At 35.7% G+C, this 25,242-nt stretch overlaps 1 protein-coding gene across 2 annotated transcripts in view; it reads right to left on the bottom strand.

The window, feature by feature from the left end:
* PRKAG1 (protein kinase AMP-activated non-catalytic subunit gamma 1) overlaps positions 1-24,578 on the bottom strand; it is a 525,734-nt gene extending 501,156 nt beyond the window's left edge. The window contains exon 1 of one of the 2 annotated variants that reach the window (XM_044083782.1): positions 24,421-24,578. In XM_044083782.1, the coding sequence (XP_043939717.1) occupies positions 24,421-24,429 (9 nt within the window). In that variant the 5' untranslated portion in view covers positions 24,430-24,578. Of the gene's footprint in view, positions 1-23,992; positions 24,111-24,420 lie in introns of those variants that run through there. The other variant, XM_044083783.1, reaches the window with a different exon arrangement.
* Positions 24,579-25,242: the final 664 nt, after the last annotated feature.

Genomic DNA, 25,242 nt, shown 5'->3' with positions numbered 1-25,242 from the left:
CCAGCTCATGAAGTCCTAACTTACAATGTCAAATGATTTCTCTGCATCAAGACCCAACAACAAGGAGTATTGTCTTACATTCTGATTCCCTCTGGATCAATGTTCTGTTAATGTTGTCAAAATGTTTGCCTCCCATCCACAAAGCCAGATCAATCCTCATCTAACAATTTTGGCAACATCTTTATATCTATAAGAGCTAAAAGAATGGTAAACACTTTATAATTGCGGTTTTGTACTGAAAATTAGCCTGAAAGAAGCTGGATCTGATAGATCTTTACTCTCTTTAGGTATTATACCTACCACCTCTTTCTTCCAGATGTTAGTACTTCTCAAAGATATGAAAAGTTTTGTATTTATCAGTTTATTCTTCTAACTTCCAAACTTCTACAGGAATACCATCTATTCCTGGGAACTTTCCTGTAGATGGGTTATACATCACCATTTTTGTCTCATCTCCTCCTATGGGTTATACATCACCATTTTTGTCTCATCTCTTCCTATCCTGTTAGTACCGGTACATTGTCTACCTCTAACCTTAGCATATTTAATTTTTCCATAAACATTTCCATTTGTAGCTCTACTCGATTTCCATATTTCTCTGCTTTATATAAACTTTCAAAGAATTTCTAATGGATCTTGTTATAGGCTCCCTAAGCTTGGTGATAGCCCTTTCTACTTTCTGTTGCCCGAGTCGTTGTGCTAAAAGTTTTTGTGCTCTAGAGTCATTATCAAAAGACAGTTGCTTAACAGCAGTCTTTCTATACTCATACATACTATTGAGTTAATTCCTTATTTTTTGTTAAGCAATCTGCACCTGCTACTCTTACTGTTCATTGGGATTCCCTTATTTTGCAATACTTTAACATCTGTCAGTCCCTCTAAACAGTTCTTGTTACTTCTTAAATACATATCCCTTTCTTTTATTTCCACCTTATTTTTTAACTACACTTTAACTTTATCTCACTCCCTAGCTATATTTTCAGAAGAAAATTCTACCTTCTCGAATAGCTTCCGAATAATTTCCACTGCCCATTCCATAAATTCTTCTCTTTTCAACAGAAAAGTGGGAAAGCACCAGTGTCTCATTTTTCATCACCCTGTGTTTTTATTTTAATTATTATTGGCGCATGATCTAAAATAGTTATTGGGTGCGTGTCAAGACCTTCAATTCAATGCACATGTTCCTGTGAAATGTAAGCTTAGCCCAATTTTTGTATCCTGGAGAATAATATGTAAATTCACCCTGAACTCATCTTCTATGTCAAATATTTTCATAACTTTCTTCAATAATATACCCTCTTTTGTTATTTTTCCCTTCTGGGCCCCCCAGATACATTTTTCACTGCTGAAAATCAAATTCCAGTCCCCAGCTATAAAGGTTATATTCCTTGCTAAAAACTGATTAGCTTAAGAAAATTCTGGGAGGAGTAAATTATAGCATTTTGAGGTGGAATATAAATACATGCCAATGTAAATCTCCTCCCTTGCCAGATGCACCTTAGTACTACAAGTCAGGACTATATCAATTTGTTGAAGGTTCTCTTCAGCGAACCTGTGTGTAGTGTTGGCCAAGTGCTTCCTTTCCCTAGGGAAATATTTTTTCGATATGAATGTTCAGAGAACTGAATGTTCAGTGGGTTTGGGTCGATTAAGAAAGGTTCACTTCTACAAACCTTTGACAAATTGATATAGACCCCTACAAATCGATCACTTCTTCTATCACTATTAGAGCTACTCTTGAAATTAATGTAAATACTCTATTCAATGGAATACTTAGGAGAAAGGAAAAACCTCCATGAAAACCTTGTTTTATCAAATTCAAATGTTCAGTTCTTTCCAAGTGTATCTCCTGTAGCACAGCTCTTTGTATTCTACATTTTTAATATAGTTCACTATTCTGTTTTGTATTTATCCGTGACACCACTGATATTTAAATACATTGCAGAAAGCATCACTGTATTAAAAAGTTACATAACAGCTTTTTTGTTAAATGTTCCAGTCTTTGTGTTACATGCATACATTGCTTGGCAGGTTGATCTTTTAAACAGTTGTTTTCACCATATAAATTTAGCCTGTGTCACATCTTACACAACTACTTTTTTTTAGGGCTTTCAATAAAACAAACAAAAAAAACCACACACACACACCACACCCCCAATAACTATATACAGCTTCAAATATTCAAGAAGTTTTACCCTCCTAAAAGGAACAAATGGTCCAAACTGACAACTTTTCTTTTAGCTTAACTCAAGTATGAGTGTAGCTACGCATGGTGCTGTCAGTGCTTCAACTAAGTGCGATCTAGAACACCAGTCCCCTACCCATTTCTCTTTATCAGATTGTCTACTGGAGAAATAAGGACCAGATAAATGTATGCTTAGTAGCAATTTTGTATCTCCTAGAAAAGGCTTATAATATTCAATAGTCTTATTCATTTACTTGCTTTCTCTTAAAAAAAATTTACTAGACCAAGCCAAGGGTCTTAATCCAGTCATTCCTCTATGTAAAAGTGAGAAAAAAGCACTCTTTCATCATGCTCTTTTAACCAGACTTAAACATTGCAGTACCCATCTTTCTTAAACTGGAGAAAGAAAAAAAAAAACAGGAGCACCTGTTTACATTAATATCCCCTCTACACTTAAAAATAATTGAAATAAATTTACTTAACATGCAAAGAAAATCATGCACTATAAAAAAATACTAGTAAGAAAAACATTTGCTTTGCTTAAAGTTTACTCTATCTATCCTCTTCCCCTCTCCCAAGTATTTTTCTGAACATTTAGAAGACATGAGAAGCAAGGCATATGTTTTAGAGACCCCCTACATGTTTAACAAAATCCAAGTGTGTCCAATATTTCTAGATTTTCTTGTTTGGTCATGTTTCACAAACACAATTATTGCTTTGTAATCCCACATTTATCAATTTCCAAGTTACTGGTTTTATTCCTGTTCATCACCATCTACCAAATCATGTCTCTGCTTCATTTCCAACGTACTTGATTCTTCTAGTTGGTGTGCTTTTATCCTTCTCTCAAGCATTTTCTTTTGAAAAAAAATATTAAAAGTTTCACTGGCACAGTCTATTACTAGAAGAACAAGAAGCAGAATCTCCTTCTGTTTCACAGCTCACTTTTTCAAGAACAAACTTTTGTATTTCCTCCTTAGCATGTACTTCATCAAAAATGATGCCGTCCCTTCATGGAAGAATATTTTGAAGATAGCTGGGTACAGCTGTTTGAATATCACGCCTCCTTCTCAACATTCCTCGATTACTGAATAATATTTACTTCTCTTCTGCTTGGTATACAGTGAGAAATCCTTTTCCACAAACACTCTGCTTGCTCTCACTTTTAGTACTTTGTCTTTCTGCCGCAGTTTTGTCAGAATCAACTCCTTCTGCTGGTAGGATTGCATCTTTACAACTAAAGGTCCAGGTTCCTTTCTCATAGCCAGGTTTGGAGCATACACATGATGTGCCCTTTCAATTAACAACTCCTGCTGTGGAATACCAATCCAGTTGTTTATACTTGAACACAGTCAGTTCCTTCCAGCTTCTCTCATACAGCATAAAATCTAAGGTTTCCCTACATGCTCTGTGCTCTAATTCTATTTTTAACATCTCTTCCTGAAAAGTCTCATATTCAGTCAACCTTTTCTTCATTTCGACCTCTGATTTTTGGAAGTTCTCACCTCATCTGAATATCTCTTTAAAGCTCATTCCAATTTTTTGTTGTTTGAGTTGATATACCGCTATCAGCGTTTCATTTTAGTCAGGTCTGTGTGCAGCTGTCTTATAATTTCCTACAGGTTAATGGAAGTCATTTCTAGAGCTTGCAGTTCTTTTTGCTGAACAGCTGCAGTACTTTTCCCAGTGTTTTTTTCCTCACCTTTTGTAACAGATTTTCTCTCAGGTCTTCTGTATTTCTTTCTTCCTGGCATCCAGGAAGTGTGCTTACTAGCCAGTTATTGAAATTTACCCAGAAATACAAATCCAGTGGCTTTTTCTGCTGTTTCTGTTTTCACACTGTGAGAGCTAGAATTAAGCTGTTACTCAACATGCAGCCATGGTGGAAGTCCCATACTGTGACCATTTCAACCTCCCTCTGATAAAGGCAGTCCATTTGTCAAACGACCATTACATTAAATAATGTATTTTGAAATAAACAGTGTATTTCTAATTTAATCCGATGCTCTCCAATACCTGGGCACTGTACTTACACACTCAGCTCCATCCCATAAAGGCAAACATACTTTCCTACCATACTTCACCACTCACTAGGGAAAAAGTGCTCATATTCTTTAACAGGTCACACAATTTGGAAATTAATATCCATGCCACCTTTCTTGATTTTTCAAAAAAATCTCTCTGCATATGTCTGAAACAGTAAAATGTACTCAAAATAGGGCTCAAAGTCTTACGTACAATTAAGATCGATTTTACTCTGCTCTTGATGATTTACAAATCTCAGAATCATGACTAAATCTACCTGCTGCCTCACTGAATTTCAATTCCTAGTTCATCATCAAATGCCCCATTTTCAGTTATATGAAGTAAAGGAATGACAAACAACTAGAAGACACATTTCAAAACAACTTGTACTCCAAGAAAGATGCAGCACATATTTCTGGCACATTCCCAAAGAATCAGTGATTCTGAAAGAATACCTGTGCTGCACAAAAACAAAGGTTATCCCACACAGTGCTACATGTTTACTGCAGCCATCTCAACACCTATTAATGAGCATGGTTCAAAACTGCAACCTCACTTTCTAGTGACTGGACACAACAGTGTTGATCCCATGATGCAATATATTCTACGCAAACTAATACTACTATACAGACGTCTGCCATGTTACATTATATCTGGGACTCACGTCCAAGAGGAAAACATACCCGATTGTACAGAAGAAAACATAACATATACCACTCTAATGATGTTCCATGTGGAAACATGACTGCCCAGAAACAGCCAAAAATCAGTCTAAGCAGAATAAGCTTTCCTGTCCAGTTCTCCAATGCCCTGCATCATTGTAGCTTGTGTTACTTTTTTTTTTCAAAACAGGTTTATTGTTTTAACATATAAAGAGAAATATCATAACAATTTTATACAAGTAATTAAAAATAGGTATTATAATATTCAACAAAACAACTAAAGTATTTACAAAGACATCCACTACAATCAGATCAATTAAACTAAAATACCATGCTATTGAAATTAGAATTTTTTTAACAAATTTTGTAAATTATCCCATACAATATAATAAGATGTTTTTCTATTTGTTCTTGTCCTAATTGTGTTTATTTCCATATGGCACACTATATTCATAACATTTTTAAATTCATTGAACGAAGGAGGTGTATCTGAAATCCAATTTCTAGTTGTTATTTTCCTAGCCACTGCTAGAATCGACCATAACAAGGGAAGCTTAACCTTTTTAACACTTTGAGGTACAGGTGTGTTGAATAATATAAGAGATTTAGAAATAATGAAATTATCTGTAAAAGAGCCTGCAAAATTCATTAATTGACTTCCAGTATTCTTTCAATTTTATACAGTCATAAAACATATGAGCCCAGTCAGCATTAATTTCTACATTACATCTCTTACATAAATTATCTTTATTATTTATTTTATTCATCATCAAAGGTGTATAAAAGATCTATGTAAAATTTCCATGTATAAAGTCTCCAGACAATGGAAGACGTAGTTCTATAAGCAGATTCCAATACATATTGTTTATCTTGTTGATTTGGTGGGCCCCCATTAATAGAAGTGAAATAATTCCAATATGAATCTACACTGTAAAAAGTTTCTTGTCTGATAATTTTATGTATGTATGAAAGTTTACCTTTATCAGAAACTTTATGTTGTAAATTTAATATCAAGTAATCAATCAGTGTTGGAATAGATTCTTTAACAGTTATAGACATTAGATCTATTTTATTAATGAGATGTTGTCTAAAGGTCTGAACCTCTAACCAGCAAGTTTCTCTTAGATCAAATTCTTGTTTTAAGAAATCTGGATTTTTAACTTTATTATCAGATAAACTGATACCAGTACTTTAGATCATTATCTATAGCTAAATGAGTTCCTTCAGAAGTAGATGACAAAAGCATACCCTGAGTATACATTATAGGGAATACAATAAAATTCCATTCCCTATACTTAGGGTGCATGAATATAAAGTTACGATAGCTAATAATAATATTTAATGGGTAACAAATCATATGTTTAGGTGTAATAGGTGAAGTACAAAATTCCTTTAGTAACCATAACATGGAGTTATTTACAATCATATTTTTATGTGTTAAGGAGATTTTCATGAAGTGCATACTAATTAGCTCCCAATAATCTTTCCATTTTGCGACATATGACTGATCTATTAATAAAGTAATAACTTTTACAATAGAAGAGATAGTATATAAATTAAAGTCTGGAAAAGAAATACCCCTTGAGACCAGCTATTAGTATGTTTCTTTAATGCAATCCTAGGTCTATTAGGTGCCCATAGGAAATTTAACATTAGTGTATTCAGTTTGTTGATAATTATTTTTGTAGGTGGAAGTATTATTGATTGTATTAAGTATAAAATCTTGGGGAATATTATCATTTTAATAATTGTAAGTCTCTTCTCCATAGTAAAAACATATTATTCCAGGTATTAAAAGATTTTGTATATTAAGAAAACAGGTATTATAATTATTATATATAATAGATTTAATATCTTTAGATAGTATTATACCTAAATAAGTTATCTGACCTGAATTGGGTACATATTTAGTAAAATCACTAATGAGAATATTTTTCGTGTATATATAGGTAGTATTTTAGTTTTTCTTCATTGAATATTAAACCAGAAATACTTTTAAAATTCATCATTTTATCAAATAGAGACTGCATAGAAGAATTAGATCCTGCTGATGTAATTAGAACATCTGCAAAAAGTTGAATTTTGGATGTTGTATTTTCATTTATTTCAAAACCCTCTATGTCAGTACTGTTTCTGATCAAATTAGCTCAAGGCTCCATTACTAAAGTGAATAATAGTGGAGAAAGTGGACATCCTTGTTTTGTACCTTTAAGAATGGGTATTTTTTGTGAAACATATGTTCCTACCTTAATATAAGCCAACGTTCCTTTGTATAAATGCTCAATTAGATTTACAAATGCATCTGATAAGTTTGTGCACTTCATTAAGGTAAACAGATAGTCCCAACTTACTGAATCAAATGCTGAACTTATATCAAGACTAATAAGTGTTAAATCTTTCTTTTTCCTATTTGCAAAATCTATTAATGTTAAAGTTCTTCTTATATTATCAAAAGTATTTCTATTTACAATGAAGCCTGCCTGATCTATATCTATAATGCCGAATGATTGTCTTCAATCTATCAGCAAAAATACTCATAAACATTTTATAATCAACATTAAGTAATGAGATGGGCCGATATGAAGAACATCTAGTTGGATCTTTATTAGGTTTTAAAATTGGCAAAATAAATGTATATTGCCAAGATGGGGGGGTTATTAACTCAGTTTGGGCCAAAATAAAAACCTTATGTATTAATGAATATGTACTTTTAGAAAGGATTTTATATATCTCTGGTATAATACCATCATTACCCGGTGCTTTGTTTGATTTAAGCTTATTTGTGTAATAACTTCTGTATATGAAATACTCTTGTCCCAATAGTTTAATCTGTTGTTTATTAAGCTTTTTATTCATGTTTGTGGTCATAAACTCCTTTATTTTATCTTTAGGTTCCATGTTAATGTTATTATGGTTAATTTTGTGAAAGTGATTTCTAAATTCATCTAGTATTTCTGGTATACTAGAAACATTCTTCTTTTTCCTTAGAGAAAAGATTTCTTTGATATGGTTTTGTTTATTCAACCTTTTTGTTTTATTTTTAAGTCTATGTAAGTATTTGGGGCTTATTGAATAAGACAAAAACTTGTATTTCTCTAAAGTTATTTTAACTTTATGAGTTAAAATTTCTTTGTATTTCTCATTTAGTTTGTTTACTTCTTCAATAACTTTCTTGTCCATAATATTTTCTTTATTATGTTTATAAGAGTCTAATTTACTTTGAATATCTAACAATTCCTTATCCCAAGATTTCCTTTTATTATTATACCATCTGATACTTTGTCCATATAGATATGATTTCAAGGCATCCCAAACATAAACAATGGAGACTTCAGGAGTATTATTTATGTCTAAAAAATGTTTTACTTCTGAAAGTATATATTCTTTATAGTCTTTTAGTTGAGTTAAATATGCTGGTATCCTTTTGATCTGAACATTATGAGTATTTTTTATCATGAATTCAAAAACAATTGAATTATGATCAGATATAGGACATGAAATGATTTTGGAATTAATTAAGTCTGTTACCATCTGGTTAGAAATAAAGACCCTATCTATTTTTGGATAAGTTTTGTATCTGTTAGAAAAAAGGTGTATGGTAATGATTTTGAATCTGATTATTAATATCATTCAAATGATAAGAATTAGCAAAATCATTTAAATGTTTTGCATTAGATGTAATTCTTCTTTTCCTATAGTGGTAGTATCACTTTCATGTAGTATACAATTAAAGTCACCAGCTAAAATAATATCTCCTATAGAGAATGATATGATCTTATCAAGATGATGTTTCACTGTATTAATACCAATTCCAGGTATCCAATATACATTAATTAAAGTGCAAGTCTTCCCATTAATTTGTATTGTAACCATACAAAACATTCCTTTGTCATCCTGATAAGACTTAATGGTTTTAGGAATGGGCATACTTTTATTCCATAAAATAGCCACTCCTCTTTTTTCTGAGTGTGCTCTGAACTAACCAATACTGTATATTTGTTTGTGGCTAGTTTATCAATATCTTTTTTCAAGAGATGGGTTTCTTGCATGAAGACTAAGTTGGCCTTATGTAAATTAATGTATCTTATTAGGCTTGCCCTTTTACATGGATTATTCAATCCATTAATGTTTAAAGAAATTCCTTTTAAAGATGTCATTTGGCATTTTTAAAACTTAAGAATCTTATGATCAGAATAACAAATAAGATAAGTAATGTTACATCTCCTCCTTTAGGTGTACCTTTAAATATAGCTGTATTTATTGAATCTCTTATGGGATTTTGTATAGGATTCAATTTTGTTTGTAGTGACAATGAATGTACAAAATATATTGTGGATGTCAAAACTATATACAAATAACAATGAACAAGTGAAAATAATGTAAGGATTAAACCTTGCATCCAGCCTGGAGTTATAAACTCCAACTTAGAGTAGTATTTACCACTCAAGTTAACCCCCTACCCTAAGCAGCAGTACCTCAGCTACCACCTTATCAATTTAATACTAGTTATATTTAACTGAGGTTAACAGTTTTCAATTCAATTATCTAGCAAGACAAGACTACAGATTTGGTATAACAGCATCATATAAACTAAAATAAACCTTTTTTAAAAAAAAAAAACTGTTCATACTACTATATACATCTATGTAATATAAAACACTTGTATTCAAATAGCATTCAAATAATCTTGATGTTAGAAATCAAGAGGAGAGAAAAATAAGTTCTAACATTCATTTAAATCAAAAACTTTGGCTAATATGATTCAGACATTACATATATTAAGATGCATCTATTTTCTGTCATGTAAATGCAATTAACAGCTTCCAAAAAAAAAACTTGAATTGCTTGTATATGAGCATTTACTCAAACTCATTGTCAATAGAATAAAACATTGTATTCATAGAAATTGTTATAAATCATACTGCATAGTTATGCAGATTCTCAGAAACACATATACATATATACATACACACACACACATATATATATATATATATATATATATATCTGATCTCACTGAGTTGTGTCCTTGCTGAGCACTATCCTACTTGCTGTCCCTACAATAAAATCTGTCTGCTTTATACAAAATAATGTCCTTGCTGAGCACTATCCTACTTGCTGTCCCTACAATAAATCTGTCTGCTTTATACAAAATAATGTACAGCAAACACATTTTAGTAACCAGATTTTACAACCATGCTATACTACTGCTTTAAAATATATCACATGACAATTTCTTCCAGAATAGAGTTATAAAATTATTTATGCTTGTCAATCAGATGAATTAAATGAGTTATAGTAATGTATATGTTTGGAACATAAGTTTTTAACACAGATTATTAAGCTGCTGTTAAGTAGATTTTCAAAAACACTTGAATAAATGTTTCATTTTCTATGCCTTCTAAAATAAGACATTTACTTACTACAAGAATCTGTATCATTTAAACTCATTATAACTGACATATTTTATGAATTATAACATAGATATTTAAGTAATTATATAAAATAACTCACATTTAGATGTTAAAGAGTTCATTTTCCTTCATATAGTCGCATTTGCAACATTTCTATTTCCTGGTAGAGTGTTATTCCTGAATCTGTGATGTGTCAGTGTGATATCTAGGTCAAAGGTTAGACTAACTGCTTTCAGCTTCTCTGTGAGAATTCTGAGAGTTGAAGCTTTTACAGTAGCTCATGGACACTGTGCAAGAGACAGCCCACATCCCAGATTGTCTCAACATTTTGGCGGGAAACTTATTAAAAACTAGTGACAAACATTCATTTAGCAGTGTAAATGCATCTAAACATGACAAAACCTTCACAATGTATTTTACAGGTTATTACAGCCTCTATGTAAGTGAAATTAAGCCCAAAATTATTAATAAGTAATAAAACTCAATATTTTTGTCCCAACTCAATTTTTATGCAAATCTTATTATTTACTGTGTCTATATGATCAAAAGCATTTCTATATATTAATAAAGAAAAGAAAAAGAGAGTAGAAAATAAAAAGGGTGTAAGGTAGAAATAAAAAAAATGTAAGAGAAAGCTATAAGAAGTATATACAATGGAATATTACTTACTGTTTATATTAATAGAGTTAAAAATAAAACATATTATTTACTATTATTTAGTTCTAATTATTATTAGTTAAAGCATGACAGATTATTTACAAACAAGCATAAGCAGTATAATCAAGAAAGTATAATTAGGAATAGCATTTGAAGAACATATAAACTTTTTACAAGGAATAAATATGTTATTATTCTATTAATCATATTTTCATTACTCTTCTCTCCTGCCCTCCCCACCCTTTACCCACTACATAATCTAAATAGAATGTCATTGTTTAAATAAAGAAAAGAAGAAAAAAAAAAGATAAAGAAAAATGTATCAAATTACTGACCTTACTTCTCCTTTTCAGAAAGAGAAACAAGTTGAATCATAGCTTGCCATTAAATCTTCAGATATTTTGACTGGTTATGAAACAAAACATTTCTTTGCACACAGAGAATAACTTTGATTAAATCTTTTTCAAAATATTTGTGGCTTCTTGGGAATGCAGGAACTATATTTAAAAAGATTAATAATAAAATAAAATGATGAGAGAAAAAAAAAACATAGAACAAATCATTTGTTTTTTAGTCTCTTCTTCTTCTCTGAAGTCTTCCACGAAGTTTCAGTTGCCAGTCTCTTTAACGAAGGACTAGCCCATTCCATTTCCTCTATTTTATCCAAAATCTTATTTTTTTTGATAAACAGTAAAGCAGAGTCTAAGTCATCGAAAATTTTAGGACCATCAGGAAGGAAGACTAAGCTTGGCAGGAAACAGAAGGTATGTTTTAAACTGTGCTTTTTTAAGCTCCCTTATTAGTGGCAGAAAAACTTTTCTTTTAGCTATTACCATGGAAGAATAGTCATTGTCAAAACGCACAGTTGTCTCATTAATCTTAACAGGAGCTTTAGCCCAAGCAGATTTAAGAACCATCTCTTTATCAAAAGATGATAGAAATCTAACTATAACTGATCTAGGATATTTTTTGTTAGAGTTAGTATTAGCTATAGATCTATGTGCTCTTTCGATACCAAAAGAGAATGCTTCTGGTAAGTCTAAAGTTTTGGGAGCCATGTTGTTAAAAAGAAGTAATATTGTTACCTTCAATATTTTCTGGCAGTCCAAAAATCCTAATGTTATTAGCCTAGATCTATTTTCCAGGTCATCCAGCTTTGTTTGTAAATGTGTATTTTGTTTCAGCAGAAACTCAATGTTGATTTCCTCTTCTTGGATTCTATTTTCCATGTCATTCACAGCTTCTTCTATGCCTGTCATCTGGATCTTCTGTTGTTGCAGGTCTATATGTAACAAGTCTATTTGTTTTGTAGTTTTTCTATGAAGGTGTCTATTTTAGTATCCATTTTATCCATCTTAGCAGTAAGTTGCTGGATTATAATTATCAGAGACTGAAGTTCTTTCTTGATGCTGGAGTCTTGAGAATTTGTCTTACTGGAGCTCATTTCAGACTGATAAACTGACAGGAAAATTTCCAAAGTGATTTCTGACAGGAATATTGTTAAGATTTCCTTTCTTTTTTAGATATAGTTCAAGAACTATATAAAACGAACATATTTAGAAAGAAAATTACTTCAAAAATTAATTTTTAAGTAATTAATTCCTGTCAGTGTAATGAAATTGGTGGAGCTGAAGAAATCTGCTGCTATCCTGTGTTCATCCTTGGCCACGCCCCTCTAGCTTGTGTTACTTTGACACAATGAGAATGTAATTCTCAAATAAATATTGCATTTAACAATACTAAATAAACAGGGTATATACTTGTTGTAACGCTATTATGCATGTTCTATCCACATTATACACGTGGAAACCAAAGTACAGAGAAGAGGAAAATATTCTTTGGGAAAGGTCATAGCAATAGTAAAAACTTAGTTTTATCCTTCTCCTGTTTTCAATATTCTAGACAAATTTGTTTCAGTAGTGGCTCTTTTCCAAGCAAGTAAAATAAAGTACTACCACAAGCACCACTGGACTAGCTAGCATATCCCACACTGCTCTGCCCCTCTTCAAGTTTTACCACAAATACAGTTGATTCCTCAGGTTTACAATGGAGAATGAAAACTGTATACTGATTTTGCAATTGTTCTACAGTCATATTTCAAGAAAAATATATCAAAAATCGTATTTAAGAAAACTTTCATAAATAAACAAAATATGAGCATGCATGCCTGTGTTAAAGCAAACAGCATGTGAAAGATGACCACATCCAATACTTGTTTTGTTTATGGCCTGACCATACAATTATTAAAAAATTGTAATTAAAATCTAAACCTAAGATGGTTAACAGGCTATTGTCACTTCAGATGCTTAAAAGCTCTCAATTCCTATTGCACCAAGAAACGTTTGTAATCTTTACAGAGAAAAAAATAATCAAAGAAAAAATTCTAAGCATAAAGAGACAGAAAAGTCTGAAAAATAATGGTGGGGGAGTCACTAAAAAGACAAAAGAAAAAAAAAAACAAATAAAAGGCTAAAGGTAAGAAGACAAGGAAAGATCTTCAATATCTTCAAGCTCCATAGAAGTAGTAAGTCATCAATAACCACTCCCACAAAAAGGAATCAGAAATTAGTCCCAAAGACACCACAGGAAGCTCCACTGATACCAAAGAAAAAATAAGCTCTTGCATCAATTCCTGCACTCAAAGCATGCTACATTTAAAGGTAAGATAACATTGGGCCCTGAATGTATGACAGTGGATAAGTCAACAGCAATAAAGTACGAGAGACTGCCTCCACTAGAAAGACAAACATCAGCACTCAAGTTGTGCTCACGCTATTACACTCTTGGGGTTAACAGGTTTTACAGAGCAACTTTGGAATCACCCAGACAGTGACAAACACCTGTCTTACTCGTTCACTCATACCAAAAGCATGCCCTTTGAAATGCAAACATGTGAAAAATCATATCAGGGAAGGCCCAGGGATGGAAAAGAAACCATAAAACCACTATCCTTTACATTCAGACAGTAAACGGAATTTTTTATGTCTCAGACATATTCCCTTCAATTAGACCATAAGGATATCTTCTCACAATCCAGTGGTCTCCATCTAAAGAAATTTATGAAACAAAGACAAGGACTTTTTTTTTTTAATTGTTGAATAAGGAGTTAGTTTTCTTCTCTCTAAAGATGCTATATTTAAATGTTAAAAATTATCAGAAACTAAGGTCAGAATTCCTCCTCTATCACTTCTGATTAAAAGTAACTAGTCCATATCAAGATAGACCGCATATACATACCCAATAGGACAAGCAACACCGTTATTACAATCTGAAACATAACACTGAAAAAAATAACTATTTACATCTTCTTGAGCCCACAAAATCTGTACAAAAGGAAGCAAGGTTGCTAAACATGTTTGGAAAGTATGTGCACATTTCCAGTGCCACTGCAATTCCAGCCAAGGAATGATCTTGCTCATGTGGTTTCCTATCAAAGCAATTACATTAAACACAGACAATACCAGATCCGAGGAGAAATACACAGCTGAGCAACTGGCTAAACAGCACAAAGCAGGAGTCCATATTCTAAACAACACTTAAGACCCTGGTGGATTCTTTGTCTAGGTAAGCTACAGCCAAGGCACTACAAGGAGACATGTCTGCCCAAGGTCTGAGCATTAAATTGATGATGTCAAGACTTACGACACTTGATACACCAATATCAGGATATGTGTCTTTGAACAACCAACTGACAATATTAAGAATCTGGAAAAGAAAGGCAAAATAAGGAAATGCATTTTCCAGTTTATTGGTTTCAAAGGAATTACTTTGCTTCCAAAAGGCATTTCCACAAGAAATTTACACTTGTTCAGCAACCTTATTCCAGAAATACAGTACACTCTGTTAACTGGAACTCAAGCAACCAGAAAAAAAAATTCGAAGAAATGCAGCAGTCGGTTTTTCACGTATTGCACTTTGTCTTCCTCCCACAGAAACATACCTTTCATTTTCAGAGTTTTTTTTTAAAAAAGATAGAAATAAATTCCATATCTCCCCAACCCGAGAACAAGTAAACCAAACAAGTCAAATCACTAAAATATCAACACTCCCTCGATAATCAAGTCTGTTTGCATCAAATTGCATTCTCGCTCCAATCTCACACACACACACACACACACACACACACACACACACACACACACACACAAGCTTTCATACATGCATTCACTCACACTCTCTCTCTCAGATTTCTCACACACACACTCTTCAACTTTCATACATCTCTCCTGTCTCTCACACACACCATCACTTCTGCCATACATTCACTCTCTCTACTCAATTCATTCATTCAATTCCAATCCACTCAGTGTGCCACTGAAAAAAACATTCCACGTGCCACACTCTCCAGTGGAAATATAAAAGTTTAAAATATTATTCCTGCCAGGCTTTTAATTACTGGATTTCGAAAATAAAAATCAATACAGTGTTTATGGTATGGTACAGTAAAGGGTACAGTATTCGTTAGGTCTATTTTTAACAGTAACTCTCAAGCAACCAGAAACTATATCCGGCATATACCAATCCCCATGGGTGCTGGTTAACGGAGAGTTTACTGTACAGTAAAGGTGATACAAGAGTAACTTCAGTTCGTACAGCTGATAAATGCAGCAATGCAACAGTGACAGTCAAAGTCTATTGATTTTTCCCTTCGCTTCCTCTTTTACTCTTCTAAACCTCAAGAGAGGAAGTTTGAGAATATCACTACTTTTACACAGTATTAACTCTAACTATCCTATATCTTGAGACAAGACAATACAATGTGTACCACCTTGTTTGTCAGGTAGCCATGCATTTTTAATTACAACTTAACTGTTCGTGGTAGCTAAATGTTCATTATAAAATAGGGTTTTAAAACAACTACGCATCTCTATGAATTAACGTCTTCTTCTTTCAGCTGCAATGGTGATGGACAGGTTGACAGACAAGATCAGACAGGAGTCCCCGTGGACTACGATGTTTGCAGATGACATTGTGATCTGTAGTGAGAGTAGGGAACAGGTGGAGGAGACCCTGGAGAGGTGGAGATATGCTCTAGAGAGAAGAGGAATGAAGGTCAGCAGGACTAAGAATATACGTGTGTGAATGAGAGGGAGGATAGAGGAATGGTGAGGATGCAGGGAGTAGAGGTGGTGAAGGCGGACGAGTTTAAATACTTGGGATCAACAGTTCAGAGTAATGGTGAATGTGGAAGAGAGGTGAAGAAGAGAGTACAGGCAGGATGGAGTGGGTGGAGAAGAGGAGAAGAGTGTCAGGAGTGATTTGTGACAGACGAGTACCAGTAAGAGTGAAAGGGAAGGTCTACAAGAGAGTAGCGAGACCAGCTATGTTACATGGGTTGAAAGGGAAGGTCTACAAGAGAGTAGTGAGACCAGCTATGTTATATGGGTTGGAGACAGTGGCATTGACAAAAAGGCAGGAGTCAGAGCTTGACGTGGCAGAGTTGAAGATGTTAAGATTTGCACTGGGTGTGATGGGGATGGACAGGATTAGGAATAAGTATATTAGAGGGTCAGCACAGGTTGAAAGGTTTGGAGACAAAGCCAGAGAGGCAAGATTACGTTGATTTGGACATGTGCTGAGGAGGGATGCAGAGTACATTGGGAAAAATATGCTAAGGATGAAGCTGCCAGGTAACAGGAAAAGAAGAAGGCCTAAGATAAGGTTTATGGATGTGGTGAGAGAGGACATGCAGGTGGTTGGTGTGACAGAGCAAGATGCAGAGGACAGGAAGAAATGGAAACAGTTGGATCTGCTGTGGCAAGTGCATAGTAAAAGTTAAGCAATAATGCTACTATACAGATAACATTCCAGATATCATGGCAAGCTGATTTAGACAATTTTCTAGCAACATACTCCTGGCTTTGTGCATCTGTGTAGAGAGAGGGACTGTGCGTGCCACATACTATATTCTCTATTGGAAAGGTTAGAAAAGAATTCCTCACATCAACATGAAAAAAAACAAGAGCATGCTTTGGGGTCTTTCCTATCTACTATGAAGACTGCATTAAGTCCTTCTACAGACAATTACATATTTGATTAAAGATGAAGAGTATATAATCTAGTATAGATGCTATAACACCATCTTCACTAAAGAAATGGACTGTTGCCGTTGACATTTCTCTATAATTCTTCTATGTGCTTACTCGCTTCATGCCTGCCAACCATTCCCAATGGTCACCAGCCCATCAGTTCTCCAAGCAGCAGGATCAGTCAGAGATAGTGCAATAATGAGGCCACTTCATTAAGGTCCTTATACTACCTCTAGTGGCTGATGTGAGCACTTGTATTCCTGCAGAGTATCCTACATTCTACCAGTACGCATGCATGCTTCCATCCACATGCTAATGAAGACTACTGTCACCTTGGGATTGCCAACTTCACAGCCTTGGTCCTGGCCTTTTCAGCATCACAGGCAGCCTGCAAGGTGGCAATTAGCCAAAAAGAAAACACCAGTCCCTCCCAAAGGATAGGCAGGCCAGCATTGGTTACTCACTCCCACTGTCCGTCCACCCAGCTCTTCTAGCACTCAAAAATGCTACATGAAATCAGGTCACCTGGGTCACAACTACAGCTTTACTCCTCTACATAAAAATAAAGTACGTCTAGCATTATATTTACTTTTAATTTGTTCATGCTCTTCCAACCCGAGACATACCTCCCTGGACTACATGAAGAGAGACATAGAGGAGCTCTCTGAGCATGTAGCCCAGGCCGGTATGACCCTGACCTTGAGTAGCATCTTACCCTCACTAAGAATGATGCCACAATATGAAGACAAGATGATCAATTTCAACAATTGGCTTAAGTATTGGTGTCATTCAAAGGGGATCCAATGCCTGTCAGCCTGGGATGACATGCTCAACAAGCCACGATGCTTCGCTAGGGACGGCTTGCACCTGTCACCCCTGGGCTTTCGGATATTGGCAAAGGCTCTTGCTACCCCCATAGTGCCTTTTTTAGGCAAGGCTCAAAAGACAAACCCACTTCCATAGGTATCACAAGGGATAAGAAACTAAGAGTAATACTACTCAACGCCAAAAGTCTAAACCTAAAGATGCATGCACTCAAAACTCTCCTTAGCATGGAGAACATAGATATCTGTGCAGTAACAGAAACCTGGTTCAAGGCTCCCGAGAGCACCCCAGCACTACCAGGTTATACCTCATACCATGCTTTTCGGCCCCAAAACTTGGACCAAACCACAAAAGGAGGGGGGAGTATCAATATTCGTCAAAGATACCCACACCTCCAGGTTGGTGGCACAGCATGAAGCATCAGAGACTATTCATGTGCAACTAACAGTGGGTAAAACTGCCTTCCAGTTTATAGCCTGCTACAGACCACACTCCCAAACCCAGGAACCCCACTCGGCCTTCCTGAGAACACTGGAAAATATGAAGGTCTCTCCAAACACCATTATATTGGGCAACTTCAACTACCCAAACAGAGTGGGAGCATTACTCTAGCTCCAACACCCTAGCCCAAAGTTTCCTAGAATTTATAAACTCAAATGCTATGGAACAACTTGTTACCACTCCCACAAGAGGGGAAAACATACTGGACCTGATCATCACCAACATGGGACTCTATGCTCCAGACCAGAAGTGTATCCCTCACTGGTAAGATCAGACCATAAACTAATCTCACTGGACATTCACATCCAGACCCCACCCCCTGCCAAGAAAACCACAGTGAAAAACTTCTCTAAAGCAAATTTCACACTCCTCAAAACCGAGGTGGAATCCTTCAAAGACCCGGGCCTGTGGAAAATACGGCCCAGACCGCAGAATCCTTTATAAACGCATTCTATGAACACCTTCAGGAATGCATGGATCATGCAATCTCAAATAAAACCAAGAATCAATCCTCCAAAGGCAGACGTCCTGTCTGGTGGACCCCAGCCATAAACAAACTATACAATAGAAGGAGGAAGCTACTACATGATAGAGCAAAATCCCAAAAAGGGAAGGCATCTCTGATCAGTATTAGCAAAAAACTATGGGCACTCATAAAATCGTCCAAGGCCAGCTTCGAGAGAAAAATTGCACAGGACACCAAGGATAATCACAAGGCTTTCTTTAGTTATGTTAGGAACCTGGATGGGAATTCCCAGATATGCTCAGAATTAGTCCAAAATGACAAAAAATACACCGAACCCACAGACATTGCCAACATTCTAGCTGACAGGTTCAGCGCAAACTTCTCTCCCCCCTCCCCACCAAAAGGGCAAATATCTATCCCAGCAGATTGCTGCCCCCCTGACATCTCAGACGCTCAGGTAAGAGCCACCCTCTCCAAAGCAAAAAACACAGCATCAATGGGACCAGACGGTGTCCCAGGCTGCTTCCTACATGAACTCCAAGAAGAGCGAAACCCAAGCATAAAACTACTGTTCAATCTCAGCCTTACTACAGGATATGTACCCAAAGTGCAGCATACAGCAACAGTGGTCCCTCTCCACAAAGGTGGTGCCTCAACAGATCCTGGAAACTATCGCTCCATAAGCCTGACTAGCTTGGTCTGCAAAGCTATGAAAGGATCATCATGGACCTCATAAATAAAGATATTGGGGACCTTCAGACACTAGATCCTACCCAGTTTGGCTTTAAGGGCAGATCCTGCCTCTTAAACCTGATCGATTTATTTGAAACAGTCACCAAGGCCATTGACGAGGGGAAGGTGGTCCACACAGCCTACCTGGACCTCGCAAAAGCCTTCGATACAATACCCCACTCAGGCACTATAGATAAGCTCACCAGCTTAAATATAAACTCCTATGTCACTAGATGGGTTGCAAACTGGCTCAAGGACAGAACCCACATGGTTAGAATTGCTGGAGCCATGTCAGACTCCAAACCAGTTACAACTGGCATCCCACAAGGCTCAGTCCTGGGACCTCTCTTGTTCGGTATATATTTCTCAGAGGTACAGGCCAACACATCAGGCCCATAATTGACTACAACGCCCCTTTTGGGGTGTACGTTACCAGACACCTGCAGCAACTGGAAAGACCCCAAAAGTACCTCACCAAGAGGATCAAAGGGCTCAAACAGATGCCATATGCTGCCTGGTTAAAGAAACTCCAGCTCTACTCAGTGGCATACCGCCTGCTCAGAGGCAATCTGTGCCCGATGTATAAAGCCATGTCCAACCCGGAATTAATGGACATGGTGCACCTCAGAAAATCCAAATCCCATCGAGCTACACGCTCGAGAGACTTGAACCTCAGCACTGAAATAAATAGGACATGCTGGAGGGACAGATTCAAAACCCAGAGGCTCCCTTCACTCTGGAATAAAATCCCAGTCCAGGTTAGGCAGAGTCCCTCATTGACTCTCTTCAAGAGGAATCTTGATGAGTGGATGGGAGATTGTAGGTTTACCCCGGTTATCACTTCTGTGTCACTGTTAGACAGAGGCACAGTATACTAACCTCGAAAAAGGGCATAGCAAAATGCATTTAAAATGGGTGGCGAAAGCCAAACACACTCTGGCTAGGCTTATAAATGCCCTAGGGCAGATAGCCTAGTATGAACCTATGAACAACCTTCTGAAACTGCTACAATTGTATCTCAGACATTTTTAATCATAGGAATGAGAGGTTGATTCACCAATACTGTGGAAATTAGAATAAAACTAGAGTTTCTTTGCGATAGAGATGTGTAGCCATACATCTCACAGACCAATTCAAAGCCTGTTGTATGACAGCTTCTCTTTTCCACGAATAAGGAATTCCTCCACATGTAAAGCAAACAGGACTCTTAAAGCATTAGCTTGAAATAAACAAACAGATTTTCAGCAGACTAGTCAGTTACTAAACATCCATGAACTTGCCACTTTCCTCGTTAATAAATAGACAAAAATAGTTAATACAGAAAATACAACCTGAATAATAATGAAATCAAAAGTTAGAGAAGCTTTAGCAGACACAAAAACTATTAAAATAGGTTTCCAAATAATAAATGACAACTATAAGCCCTTACTAAAACATTTCCTAGAAAGGACGGCCTATGCATAATGGCATCAAATCACAAAAAAAAAAAATTTCAAGATTACAAAAATTTCTGAACACATGACAAACCACAACTAGTATACATAACTAGAACAGAGAGAATGTATCAAGATCATACATATGGCATATTTAACTTTTAGCTACCCCTCTCCATTCTCCATGAAATATTTGCAAAATAAGTATTTAAATTGGAGCATATTTTGATTTTATATTAATTTACTTCCTCTGTACATACAGTGAACCAACTGTGTACTTTGATAGGATTAACCTTGGAGTTAAAGGGGGTCCCTTATTAAAAGGATAACAATTTAAAAGTTAATCATAATGGCAGATGCCTTCATGAGAGTGTTTAAGAAAATAAAATGACAGACATCCTGATTGTGACTACTTACTACAAGGATTAATAATTTCTTGCTGCATTGGGTGATGGCGATGAAGTGGATAGATAAAAACATGTCATACATTTATCCATTTATAAGGGATTCAGAATCAAATGTTAAAACATACAAAAATGTGTACCATGTTTTACTATGCAGTATTGGTTGACTAAGTTGTTGCGTATTCATCAGAAGTCCAAGGAGAGAAACTCAAATTGAAAACATGCAAGCAAAACAATACATTCACAACATACTTTCACAAGCAATTAAGTGTTCAGCTATATATACTACTGAAGCAGGTACATTCAAATCATACATTTTGTTCAGGTATTACATCAGGTGTGGGAATTAAAATGCACATACAGAGGAATCTGTAAAGTGAGTCTATTGACAGAGGGTCAATAGTTAAAAGTCACCATGTCCTGCACCGATAAACTCAAGTCAGAGAAATGGGAGGCCTTAATTTGTACCATAACTCTCAACCTTCAGTCTCCAAAATGTGGTGCACTACCTCATATAATTATTTTTTATTTTATTTTTACATTTGATTACTGTGAAAGTCTGACTGGACGGAATGTCCATTTTCAGCAGAGGCTCGGGGAGAAAAGCTCCACAAAGAAAGAAAAGATGTCTAAAGTAAAGATAAAAGAGAAGGAAGATTACAAATAAGAAACAGCTGTATGTAGAAGGTAGAATTAAAAAAAAAAAACAAAAAAAAAAAAAAGGTGAATGTGTTAAGAAAAAAAAAAGTTTGTAGGATTTTTAGTCAGGGGCAGAGCAGGAGCAGAGCCATTTAGTGGTAAGGTGGGTTTTTATTGTTTGTTTAAATTTAGTTAACTTAGTGCTAGATGTGATGTGACTATATAGAGAGTTCCAAATCTTAGCAATATAAATGAGAGTAGGTGGACCCCAGCACGATTGTGTGCTGTTGAGATTTGTATGAGGGGCTTATTGTTTGACCGCAGCATTTTGCCACAGGAATAGGGGTCTAGGGCAAGTCATGTAATGATGGAGTTTTTGCAGAATAACAGAAGATTTTGTAAGCCATGTTAAACTGAGACAAGTGCAGGAGATGGGGAAGTTCTAACCAGTGTAGTTTCCTTAAGGCACAGCAATGGTGTAATCTCACTGAAGAGTTTGCTGCATATCTAGCTATTTTACTGTAGCAGGATAATGTGGAACAAATGGAAGTGTGGCACTTTACTACCAGCTTCAACTAAACCATTACTTTGAAAAAGTAATCTGATTCATTACTGTTTACCATCAATATTATATCAGATAAAGTCTCAACACTGACTGTGTAGTAGTGCATTTCAGTGCCTACACTCGTAAAACTTGTAACCCATAAATATGTCAACTGACTATAATCTCAGTTTGTAATATGTAAACATATGATCTGCTGACACTTACCTGTATGCATTTTAGGTTTTGTATTACAACATTACCCCACCACCAGATGCGCAGTAACAAGGACCGCCCAAACCTCGCCTAGCACTTTGCTCACGACGTTTATTTCGAAAAGTGCTTTGAATAAACATGGGAAACCCATCCTCAGAAAGACGAGTATGCTAAACGTTGTTACTTCAATACAAAGCCTTCTCTCTCTTATTTGCTTGTACCAGGAATTCCAATTTGCAATTCTTTAAAGGGGAGGGGTGCGAATACATAGTATGCTGCACGTATAAAAACTATTACACATACTTAAAATTCCTATTCTGTAAAGGAGCGGATGGCGATCTTTTTTATTGTATGTATTTATTATCCCACTGCCTTAGAATACTGCTTGTTGCTTTATCTCCAGAAAAATGTTTAATGACAAATGGGGGTGCAGAGGGTTTCCCCCTCCACAAGCAATTACTGCACATTATACCAAAGAAAGCTGGGGTCCACGGGTTATGGGTCCGGTGTGCCTACAACACAGTAATATGGTTAAGACAAAGTACAAAGCAAGTCACCCAGGACATGCGGTGGTTTCAACTGTGTACTTACAAATATAGAAAATACGGATAATTTTGTTTAATCTCCGTTTTACATACTAAAAGCTGTGGTAACTCCAAAGATAACATAAAGAAGCCTACGTTATAAATAATCACCGTGATACTGTATAATCTGCATGGCTTGTCACTCAGCCCTGTCAATCATCTAAGCACCGCCCATTCCCGGACGAAAATTGCGGTGGGGTGATGTTCTAATACAAAGCCACACGATGACTTCTAAAGACTCGAAATAAAGAGCGAACTTCATAACGAGGTACACTTGAAAATGACTTGCAATACAATCAAAGGAGTTCATTGTTTCTCAAAAGCTGGCAAAGATACATATCAAGAAGGTACGACAGATCAACTTGCTCAATGTTAAGACACATACAGTTTTAAACTATGATGTCAAATGTTCATTATGCACGCAAGACCTGATGACAAATACTCAAAACTGAGACTACAGTTAAGAAACAATTCAATCAGGCATATGTAACCGTGACCAAAGACATTAACCAACAAAAAATATATATACATCGCAATCCCAAGTGTCACAACTGTGGACAAGCACGTTACATTTATCAGCGAACAAGTTGGTTATTTAACTAGTGTATACCAGTATGTACGTCAGCATACAAAAACACGTTATATCATTACGTGAATAGTTAGCGAAGTAACTACGTACTGTTAAAAGGGAGCGTCAACTCTAAAATCCAAAATACTCCTCGCTAATCCAAACAATGCAGATAAGGGCCTCTTTAATGAGAATGCGTCAAATGGTCCAGGGCTAGGAGGAGGAGGAGGCACTAAGAGGAGTCTTAACTTTCAGTACGGAAGGAGGAGATAGTTTATGCAACCGTACAACACAAATATCAGCTCTCAAACTCCAATGTTTTTTTAAATGTCGTGAGACCCGCGTTACACAGAAAGGGGAGGCGCATTGCCATTTCGAATCGGGGTCGATCCATCCTATCGCAGTACAGGACCCCTGTACTATATTAAAAAACGGGAGTGGTTATTACTCTACTAGGGAAACTAAGTCTAAAACACTGCAAAAGTAGCAAATCCATCAGTTATATAGCAATCTAGGCCACTCTCTTTCAATGAACTTACCCGTTCCATTCCAGGTCCAAGAACCTACAGCAGCTTCTATCAGTTCTTACTGACACCGGTCACCAGGAAGCTATTAAGTATACTCCAGTTTATTACTCTGTATCTACCGCTTCTAAGAGCATGTCTGCCCACTTCCTATCACCAAAGAAGGGACCACCCCTTTGTGACGGAATAGATCAGTGGGAGCCACGCGCTAATTGCGCCACCATCTGGGTAGATACCTATCTGGAGATGCTGGCAGGACTTGTTGATTTATGTTTTCAGTCTCTCAGAAAGTGATATATATTTACACAAGGTTGTAACTAGGCTGCATATACGTTGTACTTTACAAAGTACATTTTTTACCTATATCACTCGGAAATTGTTGGCTTTTCATTCTGTATTATGTCTACAATTGTGTAAAGTAATGCCTCCAACAACAGTTACATAACTTGCTTACAGAAAGGTTTGCTAATCTAAAAATAAAACAGAATCTTTAATGGTTTTAGATGGAAACACTGAAAATAATATGTACATTTAGTAATTGCTGCGGGGGCAACATTTAGAAAGCTGTGCCTGTTATTTTAAATGCCAAGTTGGTTGGAAGGCAGTAAAGAGTTTGTGAGTACAAAATGTAATTTTCTGGCTACACCCCTGTTCATACATCTCAACTATCGCAGTACAAGGACCCCTGTACTATATTTAAAAACGTTTTGCCTCATATTATTGTTCTGTTCCTCATAAATTTTTTTTTCTGGCAAATCACTGGAGATTGAAGTTACAAAATAGTGACATGCATTTGTTTTAAAGACTTTAGATCCTTCAGAAAATGCATGTTAGCAC

The sequence above is a fragment of the Protopterus annectens genome, chromosome 9.part0, assembly GCF_019279795.1.
Source record: "Protopterus annectens isolate FY-2018-M chromosome 9.part0, PAN1.0, whole genome shotgun sequence".
Lineage (NCBI taxonomy): Eukaryota > Metazoa > Chordata > Ceratodontiformes > Protopteridae > Protopterus > Protopterus annectens.
The sequence above is the reverse complement of the archived record's forward strand: the minus strand, read 5'-3'. Positions and strand labels throughout refer to the sequence as shown.